Raw genomic sequence first — 26694 nt, forward strand, 5'->3', positions numbered from 1 at the left:
TCATCAGGACTTCACTTCTATTTTTGGCTAAGTAATATTCCATTGTATGTATACACCACATTTTGTTTACCCATCTATCTGTTGATGGACATTTTGGTTGATTCCACCTTTTGGCTACTGTGAAAAGTGCTGCAATGAACGGTGTACAGTTTTCTGTTTGTGCTCCTGCTTTCACCTCTTCTGGGTACATACCTAGGATTAGGATTGCTGGGTCCCACATTGTTTATTAAACATTAGAATTCTTGGTGTCCTTTGATTTCTTTTTTCAGCAACATCCCAATTTTCTATTACTTAAACAATATTTAAATGTCACGTGAATCCTACCCCATCCATAAACGTGTTCATCTTGTTTTTTGTTCAGTGTAAGAATTTCTGTTAACGTTTTTTTGTAGACATCAATACAAGTAGTCCCTGACTTACAATGGGATTTCATTCCAACAATTCCATCCTAAGTCTGTTCTGAAGTAAACTGAATGCCTCTCTTGTTTTTAAGTTTTCATTATTATTGCTTCTTATTTTCAGTATCTTTATAAATCCAGCAGCGTTTTGAATAGTAAATCATAAAACTGAACATCTTCGAGTAACCATCTGAGAATGATAACATCACCAAATTACTCACTGCAACATATAACTAACGATAAAATGCATGAAAACAAAAAGGACAGTCGTCAGTGCAGATTATTTTAACTCAAATATGTCGTAAGTCAGGGACTACCTTGTACAGGCAGTTTTCTAGGTCTTCATCACAGAGAGGGAAAAAACCCTCCTGTGTACATAAGTCTAAATGTTCTCCAAATTCTCTTTAATATTTTATAATTTCAGGAATAATTCACATTCAGTGTTTTGTTGTGTGTATTTTCACCACAACCAGAAAAAAAAAGCTACATTTAAAATTATGTGTCAGATAATGGTACTATGGTTATACAATGTTTAATATTCTCATCCTTTAGAAATGCATATAAAACAGTTAAGAATGACATCTGAAATTTACTTTAAAAAAAAATAAAAGTCAGGGATGGGGTATGTGTATGGAAATATAAATTATGCAAGACTGCCAAGAGTTAATAATTTTTGAAACTGGATGATGGGTACATACAAAGAAAAAAAAACCCCACTTGTGATCAAATCAATTCCAACTCATAGCGACTGTTATGAATTGAATTGTGTTCCCCCAAAATGTGTGTCAACTTGGCTAGTCCATGATTCCCAGTATTGTGTGACTGCCTACCAATTTCTCATGTGATGTGATTTTCCTGTGTTGTAAATCTTACCTCCACAATGTTAATGAGGTGGGATTAGCTGCAGTTATGTTAACAAGGTAGGACTCAACCTACAAGATTAGGTTGTATCTTAAATCAATCTCTTTTGAGATAAAAAAGAGAGAAGTGAGCAGAGAGACATGGGGACCTTATACCACTAAGAAAGCAAAGCCAGGAGTGTGTGTCTTTTGAACCCGGGGTCCCTGTGCTGAAAAGCTCCTAGACTGGGGAAGATTGATGACATGGACCTTCCTCCAGAACCGACAGAGAAAAGACTTCCCCTGGTGCTGTCACCCTGAGTTAGGACTTCTTGCCACCTAGGCTGTGAGAGAATAAATTTCTCTTTGTTAAAGCGATCTACTTGTGGTATTTCTGTTATAGAAGCGTTAGATAACTGAGAAAGTGACCCCATGTGTTTCAGAGAAGAACTCTGCTCCATAGGGTTTTCATGGCTGTGTCTTTTAGGAATCAAATCACTAGGCCTTTCTTCCAAGGCATCTCTGGGTGGGTTGAAATAGCCAACCTTTTTGGTTAATAGCCAAGCATTTAACCACGTGCACCTCCCAGGGACCTTCATACCCACTAGGATGGCTATTATCATAAAAAGGGGAAATATCAAATGTTGGTAAAGACGTGGAGAAATTGAAACCCTTGTGCATTGCTGGTGGGAATGTAAAACGGTGCAGCCACTATGGAAAACAGTTTGGTAGTTTCTCCAAAAGTTAAACATAGAACTGCTATATGACCTACTCCAAGGCATACATCCAAAAGACTTGAAAGCAGGGGCTCAAAGACATACTCATACACCAGTGTTCATTACAGCATTATTCACAATAGGAAAAAGGTAGAAACAACATACATGTCTACCGAAAGATGAAAGGATAAGGAAAATGTGGTATATACATACAATGGAACATTATTCAGCCACAAAGATTAATAAAGCTCTGATACATGATACAACACAGATGAGCCGTGAAAACTTTATGCAATGCGAAATGACTGACACAAAAGGACGTATAGTGTATGATCTCACTTACATGAAATACAAACAATAGGCAAATACATAGAGGTAAAAAGTTATTAGTGACTACCATGGACTCAGGGAATGGACGAATGGGCAGTTACTGCTGAAGGGAATACTGAGTTTCTGTTTGAAGGGATGAAAAACTTTTAGAAATAGATAATGGTGACAGTTGTACAACATGGTGAACATAATTCATGTCACTGAATTGTACACTTAAAACGGCAAATTTTTCATATATATCTTTACCACAATAAAAATTTTTTTAAAAAAAGATAAGAGAAAAAGTAATTGCAAGATCTCTGACAATTATGGGTTTGGGGAAGAACACATACAGCATTCAGAGGAACAGAAGCAACAGGAAAAGCAGAAAGCATCAAGAAATAGAAATATGAGGAGTATAAAAACAGGGAAAAGGTTTCTGGTCTTGGCAATAATCTGTAACCTACAGATTAACCTGAGCAGGCTGAAAGAAGATGAGCCCTTAGAAAGACAGACTTTGAAGATTCTAGAGCTGGGGGACAAAAACGTGATTATAGGAGTAAAGCCCTGAAAGATATGGGAAAGGATTGTTCAAAACTCAGATGGAAAGGGAGAAGAAGAGGATAATTTATCCTTCTCTGATAGAAACAGGAAACCCTGATGGCGTAGTGGTCAAGTGCTACGGCTGCTAACCAAAGGGTCGGCAGTTCGAATTCACCAGGCGCTCCTTGCAAACTCTATGGGGCAGCTCTACTCTGTCCTATAGGGTCGCTATGAGTCGGAATCAACTCGACGGCACTGGGTTTGGTTTTTTGGTTTGGTGATAGAAACAAAAAATAACATGGGAACAATAATCAAATGAAATTAAGATGAAAGTACATGAGGTAACAGCCAAAATGGCAGATTAATTAGACACACCACATGGTCCCTCTACAGCAAAAACTTTAGAAACCAAGTGAAACTGATACAGAAGACAACCTTGAAACCTAAAGCATCAAATGAAATGATACAGAACTAGATCAAACACTGACTAGAAGAAACTGACTGAAAACAGTGAATGAGAAGGGATGAAAGTAAGGGGTCTTGCCAGCCCGCCCCATAAAGTGCGAACATCTTGAGACAAAGCAGCAATCCTGGATGAGAAGCACAAGAGGCAACTTCACAGAATTCCCAACAAGACACAGAGTAACTGTATAGACATAACCAGAGTGAAATAAAGCCTCAATTGCTGGCTACGGCCAACGAGAAGACCCCAGGTACCCTCACCTGGAGACCAGAGGAACACAATCCCCCCACTGCCACCCTCCTGGTGATTAGCAGCACAGACCGCCCTATCCTTGCAGCTCCAACCACCAGGGACCAAGGTGCAAGGTCCCCCCTTTCCCTCCCACTAAGCCCCAACTGCTACCCTCCCCCCACTGCCCCAACTACCACCTATCCCTCTGCCTGATGGTCCTGCCCAAGTGGCAGCAGGCCACTAAGACACAGTGATGGTCACTTGCCCCACCCATTAATCCAGCTGAGAGGCCTTAGGCCAATTCCGTGTGGAGCCAGCCACTCACCTAGCCCTTCTTAACTGCTGATCCAGCCAAGATTCCTCCCCAACTCCCCGACCCCCACCCAGGGAGCAGTGGCAGCAGCACGACTGTGCTGGCACATGCTTCTAGGCGCTTGCACCCCACTCACCACTCCCTCCCCATCCCTCCACCCAGAGAGAGATGGCAGCAGCCCTTTATCACCACTTTTATTCAGTATTGTACTAGAAGTCCTAACCAGAGCAATAAGGTAAGAAAGGGGAATAAAAGACATTCTAATTGGTAAAAAAGAAGTGAAACTATCCCTATTTGCAGATGTTATGAGCCTATATATAGAAAATCCCAGAGATTCTACAACAAAGCTACCGGAACTAATAGAAGGATTCAGCAAACTGGCAGGGTACAAGATTAACATACAAAAATCAGTCAGATTCCCCTACACTAACAAAAAAAAAAAAAGAGAGAGAACTCCAAAAAGGAAATCAGTAAAACAATACCACTTACAATAGCCCCCAAAAGGATAAAATAATTAGGAATAAACGTAACCAGGGACATAAAAGGCTCATACAAAAAAAGAAAAAAACTATAAAATACTACTACAAGAAATCAAAAGAGACCTGCATAAATGGAAGAACATACCATGTTCATAGATAGGAAGACTTAACATTGTGAAAATGTCAGTACCACTCTAAGCAGTCTATAGCTATAATGCAAAACCAATCCAGATTCCACCAACATTCTTTAAAGAGATGGTTTAAAGAGATGGAAAAACTAATCACCAACTTTATATGGAAAGAAAGGAGACCCCAGATAAGCACAGCACTACTGAAGAAGAACAAAGTAAGAATCTCAGAATCTACTATACAACCATGGTAGCCAAAACAGTCTGGTACTGGTACGACAAAAGACATATAGACCAATAGAACAGAATTGAGAATCCAGAAGTAAATCCATCCACTATGGACAACTGATCTTCGAAAAAGAGCTGAAATCCATTAAATGGTGTGATGGTTAAGATTGTGTGTCAACTTAGCTGGGCCATGATTCTCAGTGTTTTGGCGGTCTTATAATGTTGCGATCACTTCTATGTTGAGATTTGATACGTGATCACCACCATGATAGGATCTGCTGTGGGTAGCCAATCAGTTGAAGGGGAGTTTCCTTGGGCATGTGGCCTGCGTCAAGTATGGATGGATGTTCAGGCAGGGATCGGGGGGCTGTTGCTCATTCTGGATCCTGCAGCTGGCTTCTGTTTGTCTGACCTCCAGTTCTTGGGACTTCAGCTGGCAGCTCACCTGCGATCTTACGTGTCAATCTTGGGATTCGTCAATCTTCACAGCCTGTAAGCAACAGCCCTGCTCTCCAGCCTGCTGATCTTGGGTTCACCACCCCCTGCGGCCACGTGAATCAGGAGAAGCCTCTATCTTGACCCACAGACTTGGGACGTTACAGCTTCTACAACCACGTGAGCCATTTCCTTGATATAAATTTATTCCTAAGTATTTTATCTTTTGGGGGGGTATTGTAAAAAAAAAAATATATATATATATATACACACACATATATATTTATGTACTTATATATGCTTTACTGGTTTTGCTTCTTTACAGAACCCACGCTAAGGCAAATGAGAGACAGGAAGTCTCTTTAACAAATGATACTGGCACAACTGGATATCCATTTGCAGAAAAATGAAACAGGATCCATACCTCACGCCATATACAAAAACTAACTTAAGATGGATCAAAGGCCTAAATGTAAAACCCAAAACTATACAGATCATGGAAGAAAAAATAGCGACAAGCCTAGGGGCCGCAATTTAATAGGCTATTAAACGTAACTAAAAAATACACAAACAGCAGAAGATAAATTAGACGCCTGGGACCTTCTAAAAATTAAACATTATGCACATCAAAAAACTTCTCCAAAACAGTAAAAAGAAAGGTATAGATGGAAAAAATTGGGGGCAACAACATATCTGACAAGGGACTAATCTCCAAAATTTATAGAAAATTTCAACACCTCAGCAACAAAAAGACAATCCAATTTAAAAATGGGCAAAGGACATGAACAGATATTTCACCAAAGAAGACATTCGGGTGGCCAACAAATACATGAAGAGATGCTCAAAATCATTAGCCAGTAGAGATGCAAATCAAAACAATGAGATATCATCCCACCCCAGCAATAATAAAAAACAGAAAACAACTAATGCTGGCGAGGATATGGGGAGACTGGAACCCTCATATGCTGCTGCTGAGATTGTAAAAGAGTACAACCACTGTGAAAAATTGTATGGTGCTTTCTTAAAAAAGTTACAAATAGAGATACCATATGATCCAGCAATCCCACTACTAGGCATATATACTAGAGAAATAAGAGCCATCACACGAAGAGATATATGCACACCCAGGTTCACCACAGTATTATTCACAATAGCAAAAAAAGATGGAAATGATCCAAGCGTCCATCAACAGATGAATGGATAAACAAACTATGATATATACACATAACGGAATATTACGCAATGCTGAAAAATAACGAAGACTCCACGACACATCTCACAACATGGATGAACCTGAAGGACCTTAGTGAAATAAGTCAATCACAAAAGGACAAATACTGTGAACTGTTTTACTCCTCAGAACAACCAACCATAGGTGACCAAAAGGGCAGCGTTTGCCCAAAAACTAAGTTCGGAACGCAGAAAGGAGCAGGGAAATTGGGCAAATGGAAACTAGGAACACAGAGAGGAAGTGGGTAGAGTGCAAGCACATTGAGGAGATTGCAACTAAAGTCACAAAACGTGTATAAACTGTTGAATGGGAAACTAATTTTTTCTCTACTTTCACCCAAAGTACAATAAAACGTTCAAAAAGAAAAGAAAGTACATGAGGTATCTCTTCTTCTTATTAGCCACAGACTCTCCATCTTCTCTACAAAGTAGGTGAAATCATCTACTGACAGTGAAAGCATGAAGGTAGGACAGGAAAAGAAACTGCAAATGTAGGTGACTGGAGCTCTAAAGCTACTGAGGAGTTACAGCTTTTCTGGAAAGTCTGTTAACGGAAAAATGCCGAACAGAATTTCAAATTCTCATGGACTCCAGAATTCCTGGAGCCATGAAGGTTGAATGAAGCCCTAAAGCCACAGCCCTGAGATAATCTTTAAACCTTAAACCAAAAATACCCCCTGAAGCCTTCTTAACACCAAACAATAGTTTAGCTTAACTAGTAAAAAAATGTCTGCCTTGAGGAAGGGACAGGAACTGGTTGAAAGGACACAGGGAACCCAGGGTGGAAAGAGGGAGTATGCTGTCACACTGTGGGGATTGCAACTAATGTCACAAAACAATATGTGTATAAATTTTTGTATGCTAAATTAACTTGAGCTATAATTTAATTTAGCTGTAACTTTCACCTAAAGCACACAAAAAAAGTCTGCCTTGAGCATTATGCTCTTTTAAGAACGATCTATCTGGGATCAAACTGAGAACAGTAACCAGAAAGACTGGACAGGAACCTTAGAGGACAGCGAATTTATGTTACTAGGGGAGGAACAACTCAGAAAAGGAGGGTGAGAATGGCTGCGCAATTCCAAGAATCTAATTAATATCACTAAATGGTACATGTACAAACTGCTGAACTGGTGTATGTTTTGCTGTGTATTCTCAACAAAAACAAAATAAGTAAAATTAACACCAAAATGCAAATTGGCCCCAAAGAGGAAGAATCCCATGGGCTCAGTCAAAAAAAACTCTACGGCAGAAGAAATGAAAGGACTATATTTAGTCCTAGTACTATTGTTTCTCTGTTTCCAGCTTCTAGAACAGCATTTTGCAAGTTTTTGGACTGGTGGTAACTTCTGCTAAGGGTATGCTTTTAGCTTTTAAGATACTGATGTAAAGCTCAGGACAAAGAAAGCACAGTGTGCTACTGTTGGTTGGCTTAAGACTTTTAAAAAGAGACACAGAGGTCCAAAACGTCAACAATTACTCTAAAGCGAAGATAAGAACATAAAGAGGCAGGGAAACCAGAGTACTGGAAATGGAACAACCAGAACGCAATTAAAGAAAATGCTGACACATTGTGAAAAATGTAACTAATGTCGCTGAACAATCTGTGTAGAAACTGTTAAATGGGAACCTAATTTGCTGTGTACACTTTCACCAAAAATACAATAAAACATTATTTTTAAAAAAGAGAGAGAGACATAAAGGAAGAATTTCTACACTGCCAGGTCTAGCTCTCCAAAGTCAAGAATAATTAGGATACGCCCTCTAGATCTGTTAGGAAACTAATCATGGGGGACAAGACCTGGCCAGAGTACAAAACCTAGCAAAAGAGAAAAAAAATTTCCAACTCTAACAGAACAGATTTGTTCTTAAAGCACCTTCCAGCTGACTTCAGCTCCATAATTTTCAATGTCTCTTTTCTGGCCATCGAGTTAATTCTGACTCATGGCGATCCCATGAGAGCAGAGTAGAACTGCTCCATAGGCTTTTCAAGGCTATGACCTTTCAGAAGCAGATTGCCAGGCCTGTTTTCTGAGGCACCTATGAGGCAGTTTCGATGGCGCTGGGTTATGTGTGGGTTCCAACTTCCAACCATCCACCTAGTAGTCAAGGGCTTAACCGTTTATACCACCCAGGGATTCCTAAATCCAAACCCACTACCGTCAAATCAATTCCGACTCATAGTTTCCAAAGGGGCCACTGGTGGATTTGAACTTCTGACCTTTTGGTTTGCCGTCAATTGTTTCATCTTGAATACTGTTACAAAAGTCATACATCTTTAAAACACATGAAAAGTTTTCATCCTTCAGTTCTTAACTTATGATTAAGCAACATCAAAAAGCCTCAAATTCAGAGTTAATGAGCAATTTCTAAATTACACAATGATGTTGAATCTGATCTTGAATCCACAAAACCAAACACCTTTTCTACTTCAACCAAAGGAAGTACATTTTGCCTCAGTCTAATAAAGAATCATTTTCTTCTGCTCCCTTTTCCTTTTTAAGGGCTAAACATTTTTATAAATGTTTAGTGCCAAAGTAATGACTGATTCAAAAAAAAAAAAAGCCTCAACTGGAATATATAGATCCAAGTGAAAGTTGCCCTTTCATCCTCCTGGAAAGTTACGTCCGTGTTTAAAAGACAATGCCAGACAACTTTCTGAAAACACTGGGAACTGTCTTCAGAGACAAATGCTTTACAATCGCTCTCATTTAATCTCCACAAAACCCAAAGAGAAGGTATCTCCATTTTAATAATACTGAGACTTGGAAAGGTAAAGTAACCTGCCCACCATTGTACTGCACTGAATAGTAGAGTTGAGATTAGAACCAAGGTCTGTACGACTCTAAAACACTGGTTCTCAATCATTTTTGCTAGTTAGTATCAGGGTCTTAATAGTAAAACCAAAAAAAAAAAAAAAAAAAAACCCAGTGCCTTCAAGTCAATTCTGACTCATAGCGACCCTATAGGACAGAGCAGAACTGCCCCATAGAGTTTCCAAGGAGCACCTGGCAGATTCGAACTGCTGACCTTCTGGTTAGCAGCCGTAGCGCTTAACCACTATGCCACCAGGGTTTCCCTTAATAGTAAAGAAGTAACTTGGTGATCTCATAGTATATTTACTGTTATAAAATTATATTAAAATTTAAAGATGTTTAATTATTGGCACTAAAATGAGCTGAACCCACCCAAGAAAATATATGCTCTGCAGTGAAGAGAAGACTTCAAAATCAAATGGAAGTCTTATTTTACAACTCTTACCCTTTCCCCTCAGGTTGGAGTTCTAACAATATAATTTCCCAGCAAAGATTTAAAGGAAAAGAAGCTGAAATTTTCTCTTCCTTCACCCACAGAATCTCTCATTTTTATTTTCTAAATTTTTTCCACTTACCATCAACTGAAAAGTGAGATGATTCCTATGATTCCTTTTAATTTCTTGTAACAAACCTAGGTATACAAAGTTAACAAGAGCTGCAACATACGCCCTGGCCCTAAAGGCATGTTACTGCATTCACTTTTTGAATAACTAATTTTTTTTAAAACATAAATCCAGAAAATGCAGACAACATAAAACAGCACATTTGAAAATGCTCCAACATATTTGTCCTACTAAAGTAAAAATTAAAAATAACTTTATAAGAAATATGCATATCTATAAAGCTCATAAATTTTAATCCAGTTTATTACAAAGATTTTTAAATACCTAACGGCCATACCTAGGTCTGAGAACTAAAAAAGGCAACAGAATCTTTAAACTGATTAAAAATGAAAGAGTATAATTCCATATGGAACTTGCCAAGGTCTATCCATGGACCTGCCATATAGAAAAATCCACTGGTACGTGCCAAAGACACTACCTACACTTAAAACCTGGTGTCTAGTCCTGGTAAAAGAAAAATACCACAAGTGGATGGCTTTCACAAAGAGAAATTTATTTTCTCAGTCTAGTAGGCTAGAAGTCCAAATTCAGAGCATCAGCTCCAGGGGAAGGCTCTCTTGAAGGTCTTTCTTGTCAATCTTATCCAGGACTAGGAGCTTCTCTGCACAGAAACCCCAGGTCTAAAGGACGAGCTCTGCTCCTGGTGCTTCTTTTTTGGTGGTATGAGGTCCCCAACTCTCTGCTTGCTTCCCTTTTTTATCTCTTAATAAAAGACTCTCGCAGATTCTTGAGAGAGAAAAGGTGGTACAGGCCACACCCCAGGGAAACTCCCTTCACGTTGGATCAGGGAGGTGACCTGAGTAAGGGTGGTGTTACAATCTCACCCTAATCTTCTTAACGTAAAATTATAATCACAAAATGGTGGACAACACAGAATACTGGGAATCATGGCCTAACCAAGTTAATACACACACTTTTGTGGGGACGTAATTCAATCCGGAAACCATGATAGCATAGTGGTTAAGTGCTATGGCTGCTAACCAAAAGGTCAGTAGTTCAGATCTGCCAGGCGCTCCTTGGAAACCCTGCGGGACAGTTCTACTCTGTCCTGTACGGTCGCTATGAGTCAGAATTGACTCGATGGCAGTGGTTTTTTTTAATTCAATCCATGACACATGGATTTACTTAGATCTTTTCTTCCTCATTTATTTCCCTACATCTCAAATTTTTTAAGATAAAATATAAGGATTTAGGCTTTATACCCTCACAACTCCCCACACGAATCCCTACCGGAATACTGGAGTCAACTACAATAAGCCCGAACATTAATATATTAATAAAAGTATAACTTCAAAGAAGGCTTAACTCTGATGAAATTAAAACATGTGTATCATTCCAGGGGTTCTACACTGTGTACTATGTTTAATTTTTCTAGGCTTTCATGTACAGAGATGGGGGTTGTGGAGGTGGTAGCTGTTCTCAGCTGTTGGCACAGATGGCCACTATTCTGCTTGATTTCTCAGCGCAGTTTGATTACACAGCAGTTTGAAAACTGTGGGAAGGAGACTGAGAGAGAGTTCCTCCATGATTTTGGTGCTCTGTAAAAATAATTTTCAGTTTTCTTCACTGGAATTATTTTTACCTGTTTAGTTTTTTTAGAAATGAAGATAACATCTAAAAATCCCAGCTCTGTCTCATAGAAAAAAAAAAAAATCATTATAAGAAAGATAAACAGCTCAAAATATCTCACTCACAGAAATTAAAAACAGGCTACTATAAATGCCATATTGTTGCATCCGATGGGCGTAAGAACTCTCTGAAACTCAAATTCACTCTGGTAACACCACCGGGTCATTAAAATTTAAGTAATGCTCCAAAATAACAGAATCTTTTTTTTTTTTTTAACTTGGGAATGTTAAATGCATTATAAAAAATATATATATATATATTTTTTATAAAGAATCCTGCTCTTTGTTGATGCAAAAAATCTGCTTATTTTCATATTAAATTTTAGAAACTTCAGAAGGTTTGGAATAATTTCTCTCCCTCTTCACTGCATAATGAATAATAATGATGTTCTTCTTAGTCAAAAGATAATTTTCAAGATGTAACTATGAATCCAGAAGAGAAAAGGGCCTCCCTGGCAAGCAAGAATGGACACAACGAGCCTGTACTTTACTTTGAGAGAGGAAGAGCTACTGTCAGATCAGATAACTATTTCTAAGATAAGCTGCAGTTTAGAGAAGGACACAGCAATGAGAAATGGTAGATAAAAGAACAAAAGACTAGGTCTTAAAAAAAAAAAACACATCAAATCAAGCAGCTACATGGAGTCATTAACCCAATAACAAAGCTTCAAACATGCCAGAAGTGCACTTGATGGTGTCAATGTATAACTAAAATCGATTAAAAAATAATATTTAGCAATCAAGAAAGCAAACGATCAATCTCAAAGACTGAGTCATGTGTCTGCATCTTAAAATGACTTCTCATCAAAACTGTTTGAAATGTTTTAAAAGTTTGATGCTTAAAGTGATTTACTTCATTCACTTGGAAAATCCACTATGTGGTACATCCCACTTCCCAATGACACTGAGTACTTTTAAAGGTATACCATATAACTGTTTTGGTAGGCTCTTACATACCACAGGAGATTTTTGTGGATTTTAAAGAAAGCTGATAACCAAGATGCTGGGAGTCTGTATACTATATAATAAATAAATAAATACTATATAAACGGGGATAAATCTCGTTTTCTCATTATTGGCCTGGTACTTCAATTCTTTTTCAAAAAACAAAAACAAAAAAAATAGGAAACATACAACGACAATCAAGTACATGAATGGAAAACTCAATCTGCCAGGAAAAGAAAGTCATCAAAATACTTTCTTCTCAAGAGTTAATTAGTACATGTATTTTTAATTTCTACTGGAACTTTCTGGAATCTCATTACTCAACTGGACTCATGTTTCTTGTGATTCTCATGAATTACATGAACTATAAATTTTATTCAGAGCAATTATTTAGTGGCTAAGTGCTACGGCTGCTAACGAAAGAGTCAGCAGTTCAAATCTCCCAGGTGCTCCTTGGAAACTCTAATGGGGCAGCTCTACTCTGTCCTCTAAGGTCACTATGGGTAGAAATCAACTCGACGGCAACGGGTTTGGTTGTTTCTGATAGTCTTGCCAGGGCCCTGGTGGTGTAGTGGTTAAGAGTTTGCCTGTTAATCAAAAGGTCGGCAGTTCAAATCCACCAGCCGCTTCTTGGAAACTCTATGGGGCAGTTCTACTCTGTCCTATAGGGTCAATATGAGTTGGTAATCGACTTCAGGGCACCTAACAACAACAAGAGTCTTGCCAGAGTCCCTGGGTGGAGTAAAACAGTCAAGCACGGGGCTACTAACTGAAAAGTTTGACAGTTCAAACCCACCCATGGCCTCAGAAAAAAGCCCTGATCAATTGCTTCTGAAAGGTCACAGACATTGAAAACCCTACGGAGTGCAGTTCTACTCTGAAACATAAGGGGTTACCATGAGTCAAAAATGACTCAACAACAACTGGCTTGGTTTTTTGGTCTATGGTCTTGCCAAACATCACCTATAACAATGCCTAAAGGGACTGAACTTAAGTCTGATCCAGTCTCTGGACCCAGATGCGCATTTGCAGGAAACAGAGGTCAAAAGAGCATGCTGAAGTGCACACTGAGTAAGTAATCACCAAATTCCAGACTGTGGAAAATATACAGTTCAAACAGCCCGGGTTCTTCAACAGATAAAAGGAAAAGAAAGGGGTGAAAGACTAACCTAAAAATGACGACTCCAGTTTTAATTAGCAAGACTAACCTAGAGTGTCTAGCAATGTACATTTAGGTTATTACTTTAAAAGTCAGGATATACTTACTTAGAGAAAAGAACGGGGCTTCTAGGGTGGATGGCAAAGTTCTATTTCTTAACCTGAATGATGACTACAAGGATGTCTGCCTTATAATAATTAACCAAGTTATACATTTGTTCTGTACCAATGTTTGATTTTACAATAAAAAGATTTTTAAAATAGCAGAATACCAATACATCTGACCATTTCAGCACCTAACAAAGTTTGGGTACATTTCCCATTCTCTAGTCTAGTTCTTTATCAAGAGTTGTTAAAAAAAAAAAAAAAAAAAGTCAGAGCCCATTATTTCCTCCCTATCCACTACCTCTCCCAAGAGAACCACCTAATATAACACTTCGGACCAATCAGATTCACTTTCCTGGGAGCTTGGAACTTCAAGAAAGAGACTATGAATACACAACCCTGTTCCTCTCCCAGTCTTACCCCATCTCACCAACTTGCTCAAACCCAAACCTAAGAGCCAGGATTGAGTCTCTTTCTCCCTCATTCCCCCACTCTAGCGTATCAGTAAGTCCTTCATTTCTAACCCCAAAATATAACTTAAATCTGTCCACTTCTCCCCTCTACTGACTCTGCCTCTCTAACCATGAACTCTTACAATAGCCTACTAACTTGTTTCTCTGCTTTTATTCTTAATCCTCTACAACCTCTTCAACAGAATGATCTTTAAATACATAAATTATTTAAAATCCTGCTTAAATTCTTTAATGACAGCCCACCGCACTTTGACTTAAATCCAACTTTCTTTCCATGGCCTGCATCACTGAGTCTCTGCCCAACTCTCTGACCTTATCTGAAGCCACTTTCTTCCATTCCACAACACAGCCACTATGACTTCATTTCAATTCCTCCTGTACACTAAGCTCTTTCCCACCTTCAGTCCTCGTAGCTTTTCCCTTTGCCTGGAACACTCTTCTCCCACTGCTCACACTGATTACTTGTCAACCTCCTCAAGTTGCAGCTTTAATATCTTCTCAGAGAAGCCTCCCTCAACTGCCCTAGTAACTATGCTCCGGCATTATTTTCTATCAATACATGTTACTTCTATCCTTCATAGCTCAAGCTCCAACTAGAATGCATGTTCTATAGGGACAAAGGTTCCATTTATTTCATTCACCAATGTACCCAGCATCTAGTATTTGAAAAATGCACAATAATTGCTGAATTTGTTAATATACAAGCAAATCAATGAACTCAAGGCTGACAACCAATTTCTGCTTTGAGCACAGTGACCAGTGAGTAAAGAAAGCCAGTTTTCAGGGGGGAAAAAAAAACACAGAATGTGGCAACCTATCAGGGAGAGGAGACCATGTGGCTCCTAAGAGCCAAGGAAATTAGCTGCCTGTTATCCTTACTTGATGCTTTCCTCAAATATTTTAAATGTACATCTAAATTACAAAAACATAATTTGCACGCTTTTACGACTATAAGATTTCAGAGAACCAAGAGTCCTAAAAATGAAGCTGTATTTCTAGTTGCCACAGTACCCAGCCATGCACCCTGCACATAGGTTCAGTCTCCTTTTTCCTCCTAATAAATCTCTTTTATTTGAACTGGTCTAAGTAAGTTTCTGTTCTTTACTATTAAACGTGTCCAACGACATTACATCGGGATCATCGTGAGTCGGGGGCCGAATTCAACGACAGCTAACAACAAGACATTACCAAAATGGGGGAGAAATACTGAAAATAGTTTTCTGGAAGCCCTAAATTTGAACAATCACCATCTCATGCTACCCCATGTTCTGGTCTTTCTAATTTATGAATAGTCTTACTAAATTTTGAATCCCTGATGCCTGGCACAGTACCTGGCTACAAGAGGTCTACAATAAATGTTTATTGAAGGGACATCTAAACATTTTCAAACATTAAAGCAGAATCTGAGCTATAAACCCCAATGACATGAAATTTTATTAAATTTATTTTACAGTATGCTCCATGAAAATAATGCAGACTTTGATATCATGACAAATCATCCCCAAGAGCTCTAGTTTGTATCTACATGTGAATTCTATTATCTTCACCTTATGCTTTCCCAAAATATAGAAAAAGTCACCTATATTACAAAAATAATTTTAATTTGCATTCCTTTCCAACTATAGAAACCTGGGGCCCATGATTTTAGAAAACCAACAATCCTAAAAATGAAAAGATAATTTGGACAAAGAAGAATATTCTATATTTTGAATACAGAAACTACCTATCCTTGGAATCACAAATGCTCAATAGCTTCCCCAATTTTTTAAACAAAATATGTGTGCATGTATGTAAGTGTATGTGTATGTATGTGTGTGCACACATGTGTGCATGCCTGTGTATCAAGAAACCTTGGTGGCTACCCTAAGAGTATGCTCCCTGGACACCCTTTCAACTCAGTAGTGAAGTCAATCCTGAGATTCACACTTCAGCCAAAGATTAGAGAGGCCCACAAAACAAAACAAGACTAAATGGGCACACCAGCTCAGGGGCAAGGACGAAAAGGCAGGAGGGGACAGGAAAGCCGGTAATGGGGAACCCAAGATCAAGACAGGGAGAGTGTTGACATGTTGTGGGGTTGGCAACCAAAGTTACAAAACAATATGTGTATTAACTGTTCAATGAGAAACTAATCTGCCCTGTAAACCTTCATCGAGAGTACAATTAAAAAAAAAAAAAAAAAGGCAGCAGCAGCAGCCCTGGTAGCATAATGGTTAAGTGCTTGGCTGCTAACCAAAAGACTGGCAGTTCAAACCCAGCCAGTGGCTCCACAGGAGAACAGACCTGGCAATCTACTTCAATAAAGATTACAATCTAGAAAACCATACAGGGCAGTTCTACTTTGGCACACTGGGTTGCTATGAGTTGGAATCAACTCAATGGCATCTAATAACACAAGATGCCTGGAAACATCTGAAAAATTTACTCAGCTTCACCTCTTTACTAAGATGTCTGGTATCATATAAACTCTACAGACTCAGAACCCACATACAATATTACCTCATGTGCACCTGTATTAACTACATCATTCATGTTAACAACTTTCTGTAATTCTCACTTTGCTATGAAGCCAGTATTCAAGATATATCCTTTGACCTACTTTTAAGAAGTTCAAAATAATCTGCACCATAATATTCAATTTGCAAACAATGATCTTTTTAATATTCATACTTGCCTGTTTACACATTTTGCCACTTTCATTTATTTAACTTGAGACTCCATGGAGAAAAAAGAGATGTGTTGAAACATTTTAAATATAGAATATTTGTTTTTAGAGCTTCCTGAAATTAGAATAAACCTAACATACATGAGGCAATTCAAATAACATCACAACAAAAAACTTGAGGGAACGCTAAAAATGAAAGTTTCTAACTGAGAGCATAAATTTTCTCTTTAGAAGAAAAATGCAAAGACTCTTGCTAGTTAGAGAGGGTGGGGCTGGTAGGGAGTCAGAAATTGAGGTCATCATAATTATAGTTGGATGTTCCCAGCGCAAAGGCTCAGTCTACGCCAGAAGGCAAATGAGCCTTGGCCTGGTAGCAACCTTCATGTATTACATTTTCCTTTGTAAACTGTCAGACATCACAGATAATTGTTTTGCATTTTCCCATACTGCAATTGCAATCTGTATAAAGTGTTCAAAATACAGCAGCTTTTAAATATTTGATCCTCTCTCCCCTTCACCTCTTCCCTTTCTAGAATCTTAAGGAAGTTGTTAAAAGTTAACACCATTCGGGATTTCTTTGGTTGCCATCTTTGCTTTTTAAGTATCAGGATGAAGTTGGAAATGAACTCTGTTTCCTGATTGTTACTTACTACAAACATCAACAATTTTTTTTTCAAACTGTAGATCACAACCCATTAGCGGGTCATGAAAATAATTTGGTGGGTTATAACTAGCATTTTTTTAATGAAATAGAATAGAACAGAAAATATCAAAAAAATCAGAAGATATCACACACTTTTTAGTTTTTTATACATGTGGGTCTGTATCAGGTCTCAAGTAAAATGCATTTATTACTTAGCCACTAATATATTATGGCCTGAAGTGAAAGTGACCTCAAGTTCAACAAACTTCTCCGTAACCAGAAAAATGAGATTCTTCATAAATTCTGAGCACCGTTTTTTTTTTTTTTCAAACAAGATCCAAACAAGAAGCTTTTATTAAAGTTTTACTGATACACATTTCTGGAACAAGCATTTAGATTACCTCAGAAAAACAAATTTCAATCTAACTTGTGTGTTTCATATTATTTACCTTTTTTTCTTCTAACAAATTCTTCAGTACTAGTATATGTTATATCTTAAACCCTCAAAGAACAATAGATAAATTAATCATTGCCTAGATTTGGTTGAAGACTGAGTTTCATGTGCAACTAACTTTTGTTCACCAGGAGCTGCCCCAGATTTTATCATCACACCCTATCTCTAGAAAGCAAGAACCAATTGACTGTTTCCATCTACAGGGCCTAAATCAATTCTGATAGAGTTGGTGCCACCTCAAATTAACCAAGAAAAGCTGAAGGAAAGGCAGCATATGCTTTAAGAACCAAGTTCTTAACTCAAGAAGTTGCTCCAGTTTGCTTGGTTCCTTCCCCTTGGACTACCTGTCCCCTGCTTGCCTGCCTCTTAAGCTGGGAACTTCCCCAGGACCTCCTCCCTGAGGCTGTGGCTTTGTTTTTTTTTAAGAGTTCTTAGAGTTCACCCTCTCAAAGACAACTCTAGCTTCTCACTTATTGAATCTCTCAGAGAATAGGCACACAAGAATTTTACTTTTTAACATTCCAAGGACACATGAACATAAAAAACATAAAATGAAGACCACCCCTTTTCTCACTACAACATCTTCATGATTTTCTAATTCCCTACTGATGACACAGTACTTAAGAGCTTAGCTGCTAACCAAAAGGTCAGCAGTTCAAATCCACCAGCCACTCCTTGGAAACCCTATGGGGCAGTTCTACTATGTCCTATAGGGTCACTATGAGTTGGAATCAAACTCAAAAGCAAAGGGTTTGGTTTTCAGTTTTTACTATCTATTTGTCTGGTTTGCTGCTTTGTCTCACTCAACTCAACTCCTGAGAGTTGAGAAAGTTCCTTGCTATTTATTTCCATTCCTTATTCCCAGTCTAAGGTCATAGCTATGGATGCTATAAAATGATTTAAGCTCTTCATGCCAAATAATACATGAACGGTTTATACTTTACACTTTGTTATGGATTGAATTGTGTTCTGAAAAAGATATGATGAAGTCCTAACTCATGTACCTATGACTGTGACCTTGTTTGGAAATAGGACCTTTGTCAGTTCATTTAACATAAAGTAGGGTGGTCCTAATCCAGTATGAGTTCTATCCTCACAAAAGAGGAGAAGAAACACACAGAGAGAGTGGGAAAAACAGTCCTGTGACCATGCAGGCAGGACCAGCGTTGTGCATCTACAAGTCAAGGAACGCCAATGATCGCGAGCCATCACCAGAAGCTAGGAGAGAGGCATGAAACAGATTCTCCCTCAGAGCCATCAGAAGGAATCAGCACAGCCAACATTCTGATTTAGAACTTCTAGTTTCCAGACTGTAATACAACTACCTTCCCTCCAGCAATCAGACTTCTCATGCTGCCCACCTGTCTACTGTAAAGACCCATGTTCCCCTCTACAAATGTCCTATGTGGTGAATAGCCCATGTTTTGAGCATTTTCCCTTTCTACTTACCAAAACTTTCCTATTCTGTGGCCATTTTCTCTCAGTTAGCTGTTCCCTACAAAGAATTCTGATAAACTCAACTGCCCAAAATGCTAATGATAACAATTTGATTGATTTTCCTCCCCGGAGGGACTTCATTCTAAGAAGGACCTCTGTGACAGACCTGCTAAGAAAATCTGTTACCTCAAGTCAGTAATGTGGGTGATCACATCTATTGCCTATGTGTAAGACAAGCTTCCTTGGGGAGACCAAATCAATGAATGAGAGAGCAAGAGGGATCCTATACATTGTCTAGGACTCTAAATCATGACTCTCAGCCCTTGGAATCTCCAACTCCCAAAGAAAGACAAGAATGATACCCAGAGAAACAAATTTCAAAGTCAATGACAAAGCTGGCCCTAACAATCAGACTTAAGCCAAAACATCAGAGAGACACATACACACACACACACACAAACATCATAAGTATAGACATGTATGGGAAATGATAAATACCCAACCCAGGACAGTGATTACCCTCTGAGGAATAGAGGAATGCAAATGATAAGAATGCAATTAATAGCGGGCTTCAACTATTGGACACATAAGTATTTATTAAATTAGTCCCCATTATCTTCTGGATATCTAAAATTTCTTGATTAAAAACAAAAAACAATGTGAAGATGGCATATAATCAAATGGATATGATATCAGAAATACAGAGAAATATTTTAAACCAAAAAGTTCTCAAAGAAGATATAAAACAGTCCTTGAAGGAAAACTAAAACACAGATTACTAGCAAAAAAATAACATTTCTAAAGGCAAGGCATGAACAAAAGGAAAGCTGGGAGTACCAACAACCTATGTCCTAAATAAAGAATAAAAGAGAAACTGATGACAGATTCACCACAGAGAATAGTAACGGAAGGCAGAGACCAAGTGATGGAGTCCTTGGATACTAAGTACACAAGCGTGACCCTAATTCGAAAAAAAGGAATAGCTTGATTGAGGTCAGGGGCATTGGTCATTCAGTGAATTCTCACTTTCCATACAGGAGACACAGGTTCAATTCCCAGCCAATACATCTCATGCATACCCATCATCCATCTGTCAGTGGAGACTTACATGTAATGCTGAACAGGGTTCAGCGAAGCTTTCAGATTAAGATGGCCTAAAAAGAATGGCCTGGCAATCTACTTCCGAAAATTGGCCAATGAAAAACCTACAACAACAGTCCAATCCACGACCAATCATGGGGATGGTGCAGGATCAGGCAGCATTTAATTCTGTTGTCAGGGACCAACCTGATGGCAGCTAACAAGAACAACACGACTGACTGAAGGGATGTTTTAGCAAAATAAATCCAGAAGCTATGCGCAGGATTAACTAAAGCAAGCTATGTTCTACAGAATTTTAGGAATTTCTGTAGGACAGCACTGGCGGAGCAGTGGTTAAGAGTTCAGTTGCCAACCAAAAGGTTGGCAGTTAGAATTCACTAGCCACTCCTTGGAAACTCTATGGGGCAGTTCTACTCTGTCCAATAGAGTTGCTATGAGTCAGAATCAACTCTTCGGCAATGGGTTTGGTTTGTTTTTTGGTAGGACAGCAAGAAGGGAAAGGAAGGATGTAAGGCACTGGGAACCCTGTCTTGGTGCCCTCCCTCCATGTCAAATAGAGCCCTTTTGCTATTAAAATGTTTCTGCTGTTAAAATATTTTTTAAAACCACTGGACTAAAATGCTCAGTTAGAAGGCACTGCTGTAATTCAAGAGTGAGGGTCATAAAACCCTGGAATGGGGTGGTGATGCTGTGAATCATAAGGATAAAAATGAATCCAGTCTTTTCGATGGAAATTTCATAAAATCTAGTGACAAACTAGATGGAAAAATGAAAGAGTAGATCTACATGAGAAAATCAAAAGTAAAAACCAAGTAGCAGCTGCTGGTCATACAGACTTGAATATCAGCAGTATATACATGACCGTGTGTCTTAGACATCTAGTGCTGCTGTAACAGAAATACCACAAGTGGATGGCTTTAACGAAGAGTATATTTTCTCCCAGTAAAGTGAGCTAAAAGTCTAAATTCAGGGTGTCAGCTCCAGAAGAAGGCTCTCTCTTTCTGTCAGCCTTTTCATCAATCTTCTCCTGGACTAGGACCTTCTCAGCACAGGGACCCCGGGTCTAAAGGACGTGCTCTGTTCCTGGCACTGCTTTGTTAGTGGTATGAGGCCCCCCTGTCTCTCTGCTTGCTTCTCTCTTTTATGTCAAGAGATTGTCTCAAGACACAATCCAATCTCAGAGGTTGAGTCCTGCATCACTAACACAACTGCCACCCATCCTCCCTCATTAACATCACAGAGACAGAATTTACAACACATAGGAAAATCACATAATACCAGGAAGCATGGCCCAGCCAAATTGATACACACATTTTTGGGGGGACAAAATTCAATCCATGACATTCCACCCTTTGGCCCCCCCAAAATCACATCCTTGCAACATGCAAAACATATTCATCATATCACAGCAAAAAGTCTTAAATCTACTCCAAGCCCAAAATCCAAAAATTCCTCTTCATCCTTGATATCTAGAATACAAGTTATCTGCTTCCAAAGGTACAATGGCAGAACAGGCACAAGCTAGACATTTCCATTACAAATTGGAGAAACTGTAGGAAAAGAAGGGATAACAGGCACCAAGCAAGTCAGCAGAACACATTACATTAGCCCTCAAAGCTCTGAAAATAATCCTCTGTTCTCCGAGACAATTTACACAATAACCCTGCCCTCCAGACTTTAGGTATGGCCACACTCTCTGGATTCTGAGTGGAGGCCCCTGGCCCTGGGCTTCAGCTCCGCCTTCCAGGCCCACTGGGACAGCAACTCTGCCCCCTTGGCTTTAGGCACACCATTCTCTTCATCCATGTGAGTGGCAACTCCACCCTTAGAAACACCAGAGGCCATGGCTCCACGCTTTGAAACCCCTGAGGTCACGGCCATACCTTTTGAGACTAAGGCAGCTCGACTTCTTGTTTTGTCTCTTCAGCTTCTGCTTCCTGGTTTCTTGGCCTCTGGGATCCTAGGGCCTCATGCCCCACAACTGCCCTGCCAGGGCCAGTGTTCCAGAGCTCTGTAGCTCCACCGATAATTGCCCTGAGGCACCCCAATCTGCCAGGAAGCCTCCTGTGCACAGGCACTCAGCTCTCTTGCTCTGTGGGTCGGCTCCAGCGGCCCTCTCGCACTGGTCTCCTGGTTCTGCTGTTGCCGCTTCTCTGCCACTGCAGGTTCTCTGCTGCACTGGTCCTCTGCTGCTGTCACTCCTCTATCCACCCACGGTTTCAAAATTGCTTCCCCATTTTACTGTTAGAGCAGCACCCCACTCTCAATACCAAATTCTGTCTTAGTCATCTAGTGCTACTATAACAGAAATACCACAAGTGGATGGCTTTAACAAAGAGAAATATGTTTTCTCACAGTAAAGTAGGCTAAAAGTCCAAATTCAGGGTGTAAGCTCCAGAGGAAGGCTTCTCTGTCGAACTTCTCTTCAATCTTCTCCCAGACTAGGAGCTTCTCAGCACAGGGGCCCTGGGTCTAATGGACACACTCCTCTCCCAGCACTGCTTTCTTGGTGGTATGAGGTCCCTCTGTCTCTTTGCTCACTTCCTTCTTTTATCTCAAGAGATCGCCTCAAGACAGAATCCAATCTTGAAGGTTGAGTCCTGCCTCATTAACACAACTGCCGCCCATCCTCCTAATTAAATCCCAGAGGCAGGATTTACAACACATAGGAAAATCACACGATACCAGGAATCATGGCCCAGCTAAACTGCTACACACATTTTTGGGGGGACATAATTCAATCCATGACACTATGTAAAATATCTGAGCACTGAGGAAGTACTACTCAAAACAGAAAAGCAAGGTGGTGTTTTTACAGGGATTAAGGAGAGAACAAGCAAAAGGGATGAGAAAATTTTAGGAAAAAATGAGTACCACATCATGGAATGCTAAGAAAACAAGTAAGGGGTTCAAAAAAAGGCATCACTGGATACAATGGGAGGGTGCACAGCCTTTGCAAGCAACAGACCAGGGTTCTGGCACCTCCTCCACTTGACAGTAACAACTATTAACGTTATTGCAAGGGCAGTGGTCTTTCAGTGGTAGAATTCTCACCTTCCTCGCAGGAGGCCCAGGTTAGATTCCCGACCAATGCACCTCAGGCATAGCCACCACCAATTTGTCAGTGAAGGACTGCATGTTGCTACGATGCTGAACAGGTTTCAGTGGAGCTTTCAGACTAAGATGGACTAGGAAGAAAGGCCTAGCAATCTGCTTCCAAAAATCAGCCAATAAAAACCCTGTGGATCACACTGGTACAAACCTGTTGTACATGAGGTCACCACAAGTTGGGGGACAACTCAACAGCAGCTAAGAAAAATGATACTGAACACATTACAGAGCACTGTGCTAAGTGCTTCAAATACTACCTCACTTAATCCTGACATTTTTTTGTCGTTGTTAGGTGCCGTCCAGTTGGTTCCGACTCATTGTGTCCCTATGCACAACAGAACGAAACACTGCCCGGTCCTGCGCCATCCTTACAATCATTGATATGCTTGAGCTCATTGTTGCAGCCACTGTGTCAATCCACCTCATTGAGGGTCTTCCTCTTTTCCACTGACCCTGTACTCTGCCAAGCATGATGTCCTTCTCCAGGGACTGAACCCTCCTGACAACATGTCCAAAGTATGTAAGATGCAGTTTCGCCATCCTTGCCTCTAAGGAGCATTCTGGCCACACTTCTTCCAAGACAGATTTGTTCGTTCTTTTGGCAGTCCATGGTATATTCAATGTTCTTCACCAATACCACAATTCAAAGGCATCAACTCTTCTTCGGTCTTCCTTATTCATTGTCTAGCTTTCACATGCATATGATGTGATTGAAAATACCATGGCTTGGGTCGGGAGCACCTTAGTCTTCAGGGTGACATCTTTGCTCTTCAACACTTTGAAGAGGTCCTTTGCCGCAGATTTGCCCAATGCAATACGTCTTTTGATTTCTTGACTGCTGCCTCCATGGCTGTTGATTGTGGATCCAAGTAAAATGAAACCCTTGACAACTTCAATCTTTTCTCCGTTTTACAGACGAAGAAATTTAAATTTAGAACTAGCAGGTGGCAGAGCTAGGATTTCTATTATTTAGGAGGATTATATAAAGGAATGTAAGTTCCTAGCAAACAGTATGCCCTCAAAAATAGTAGATATGTTTTATTATTAGAAGGTAATAATCAATAGGGACAACACAAACACACTGTCAGTAACCCCTCATAGCATTCCATATGGCAAACTCTGCTAAGTGTCGTCATCTATAAATAAGATGAATCCCTGTAACCCAACCTATCCAATACGGTAGCTGTGAGAATTAAGTGAAATTATGAACACGAAAATGCTACAAAAAAAAATTTGAAGGACACTCAAATATAAGGGACTAATGTAACTTTTATCTTTTACTCTTCAGAAATACCTTCAGGGATCAACATAAGTCTCTCTGAAGAGAGCTGAAAATAAGTCTGTCAGTTGTGCAACCATATGGAATTACCACCCACTCCTCCCACTATCGTCCAGTGGATTCCCACTCACAACTACTTCTAACGTCCCTGCAAAGGCAAGGACATTACATCGTATGCCTATAATGAAACTCTGATAACTTACAGTAGAGCTAATCAATACTGAGAGCTTTTACCAATTCAGAGTTGTTCAAAGTTGACCTATGGCATCATTTGAGAGGTGCCACTTCACAAGTCTTTCCAAAACAGAAGAGAAAAAAAAAAGCTCCCAGTTTTCTTCTATACTATTAAAACGGAGTGCTCAGTCAGTTCTAGAATACAGATACTTTCACAAAATCTATGAGGTGACTTGCTTCAAGGGTTCTGATAGAAGACTCCTTCTGAAAACCCCTCCACCCACCCCACCCCCCTTTTCACCTGAACAGATGGTTTCCAGGCTTCAAGGCTCACATGTCAAGTCACACAATTCACAATAGCTCTCAAAGTTCCTACCTTTTTAAGTATTCCATGTTCTTGAATACAACACCTTTCCACTTAAGAGCTCTAAGTATCAAAGCTTTAATTTTCACAACAGCACTATCTGGGAGAAAGATCAGCACACTTATTTTACAAATTATAAATGGAAGACTGAGGTTAAACGATTTATCCGACATCAGTTAATTCATTCTTGGGAAAAAATGCCATTTTGAACTTGTATCAGTGGACAGCCTTTATTTAGCTTCCTAAAATCATTTAAAATATTCATTCAAACGCATCTACTGTGTACTCCATTACATTTCCAATATAATATCAAAGATTAAAAATGAGTTATCAATAAATACCAAAGCAACACTATTTTTAAATGCTGAAAGAAAAACAAAAAACTCTAAGGGGGAGTGTTTCTAATTTAAGATTCCTACTGTCTTGCATCCATAAATACTTCGGAACTTGAGGGAGAGGAGACACCTGTCAGTGCAGCATATACACAAAGTTCTACAGGCTGTCTAATTATTAATATTTAATTCCTTAAGTGGTAAGTAAGCAACACACATTCTCAAAAAAATGAGGTATTATGAAGAACATGTGACAAAAAACCTACATTGCTGTAAGAAGACCAATAATTTCCAAGTTTTACGTCTCCCAGGCTTCGTGGAACTGCCACCAGGAAAAACTCGACCCGCCCTGGAGTCTCCTAAGGTTGGGCTGCGGGGAGCCCGGCGCTGCAGACCCGACTTTCCACGCGCGCCAGGCCCCGCCACCCGGGGAAAGCCAATCGCGGTCTCCCCTCGGGCCCCCTCGCCTCGGGGACAGGCGCGGCCGGGACAGTGGGACCTGCCTCCGGACCTTCGGTGCGCCCAGCTCGAGGCCCAGCAGGCAGGAGGGGTCGCGGTCGGGCCAGGCCTAGCCGCCCCGCTCCGCGGCTGCCGGGGCGCTTTCCTCCTTCTCCCCGCCCACGCTGCTTACCTCTTGGGTGCTGGCGGCTGCTCCATGGCGGCTGGGGACAGAAGCAAGGAGCAAGCAGGCGGAGAAGGCTGTAAGGGGAAACGGAGCTAGGGCACCGGCCGGCTGGGCCGGGCAACCGCCGAGGGAAACTCCAGGAACTCGGACCAACTTTCCCGTAACTCCGCAGCGGATCCTCCGCCCGCTCTGGCGTGCGACTCCTCCCGCCCGGCCTGGCCCGCCCCGCCCCTGAGCCGCAGCCTGCGGGACTCCCGGGACAGTGGGCGGGGCCAGGGACGGGGGCGTGGCCGGCCGTGGTACAGGGAAGGGGGAAGGGGGGCAGTATGTAACTGGCCTGAAGAGCTAGGTGAGGCTAGAGGCACATGGCTTTGAGCTAGCCCAGAGCTTCTGCTCCTCACTCGCCTTCGCTGCCTTTGCCCCAATTTGATGTGACTTATTTCTCTGGA

General features: G+C 40.2%; 1 protein-coding gene across 7 annotated transcripts in view; it reads right to left on the minus strand.

Moving 5' to 3' along the window:
- The window catches only part of STK3 (serine/threonine kinase 3), a 303173-nt gene extending 276715 nt beyond the window's left edge, over positions 1-26458 (minus strand). For 4 of the 7 annotated variants that reach the window (XM_010588425.3, XM_023545907.2, XM_023545906.2 and 1 more), the window contains exon 1: positions 26252-26458. In XM_010588425.3, the coding sequence (XP_010586727.1) occupies positions 26252-26277 (26 nt within the window). In that variant the 5' untranslated portion in view covers positions 26278-26458. The remainder of the gene's footprint in view (positions 1-26251) is intronic. The other 3 variants (XR_010317808.1, XM_010588424.3, XM_023545908.2) reach the window with 1 other exon arrangement.
- Between the last annotated feature and the right edge of the window lie 236 nt (positions 26459-26694).

Source organism: Loxodonta africana, chromosome 14 (genome assembly GCF_030014295.1).
Source record: "Loxodonta africana isolate mLoxAfr1 chromosome 14, mLoxAfr1.hap2, whole genome shotgun sequence".
Lineage (NCBI taxonomy): Eukaryota > Metazoa > Chordata > Mammalia > Proboscidea > Elephantidae > Loxodonta > Loxodonta africana.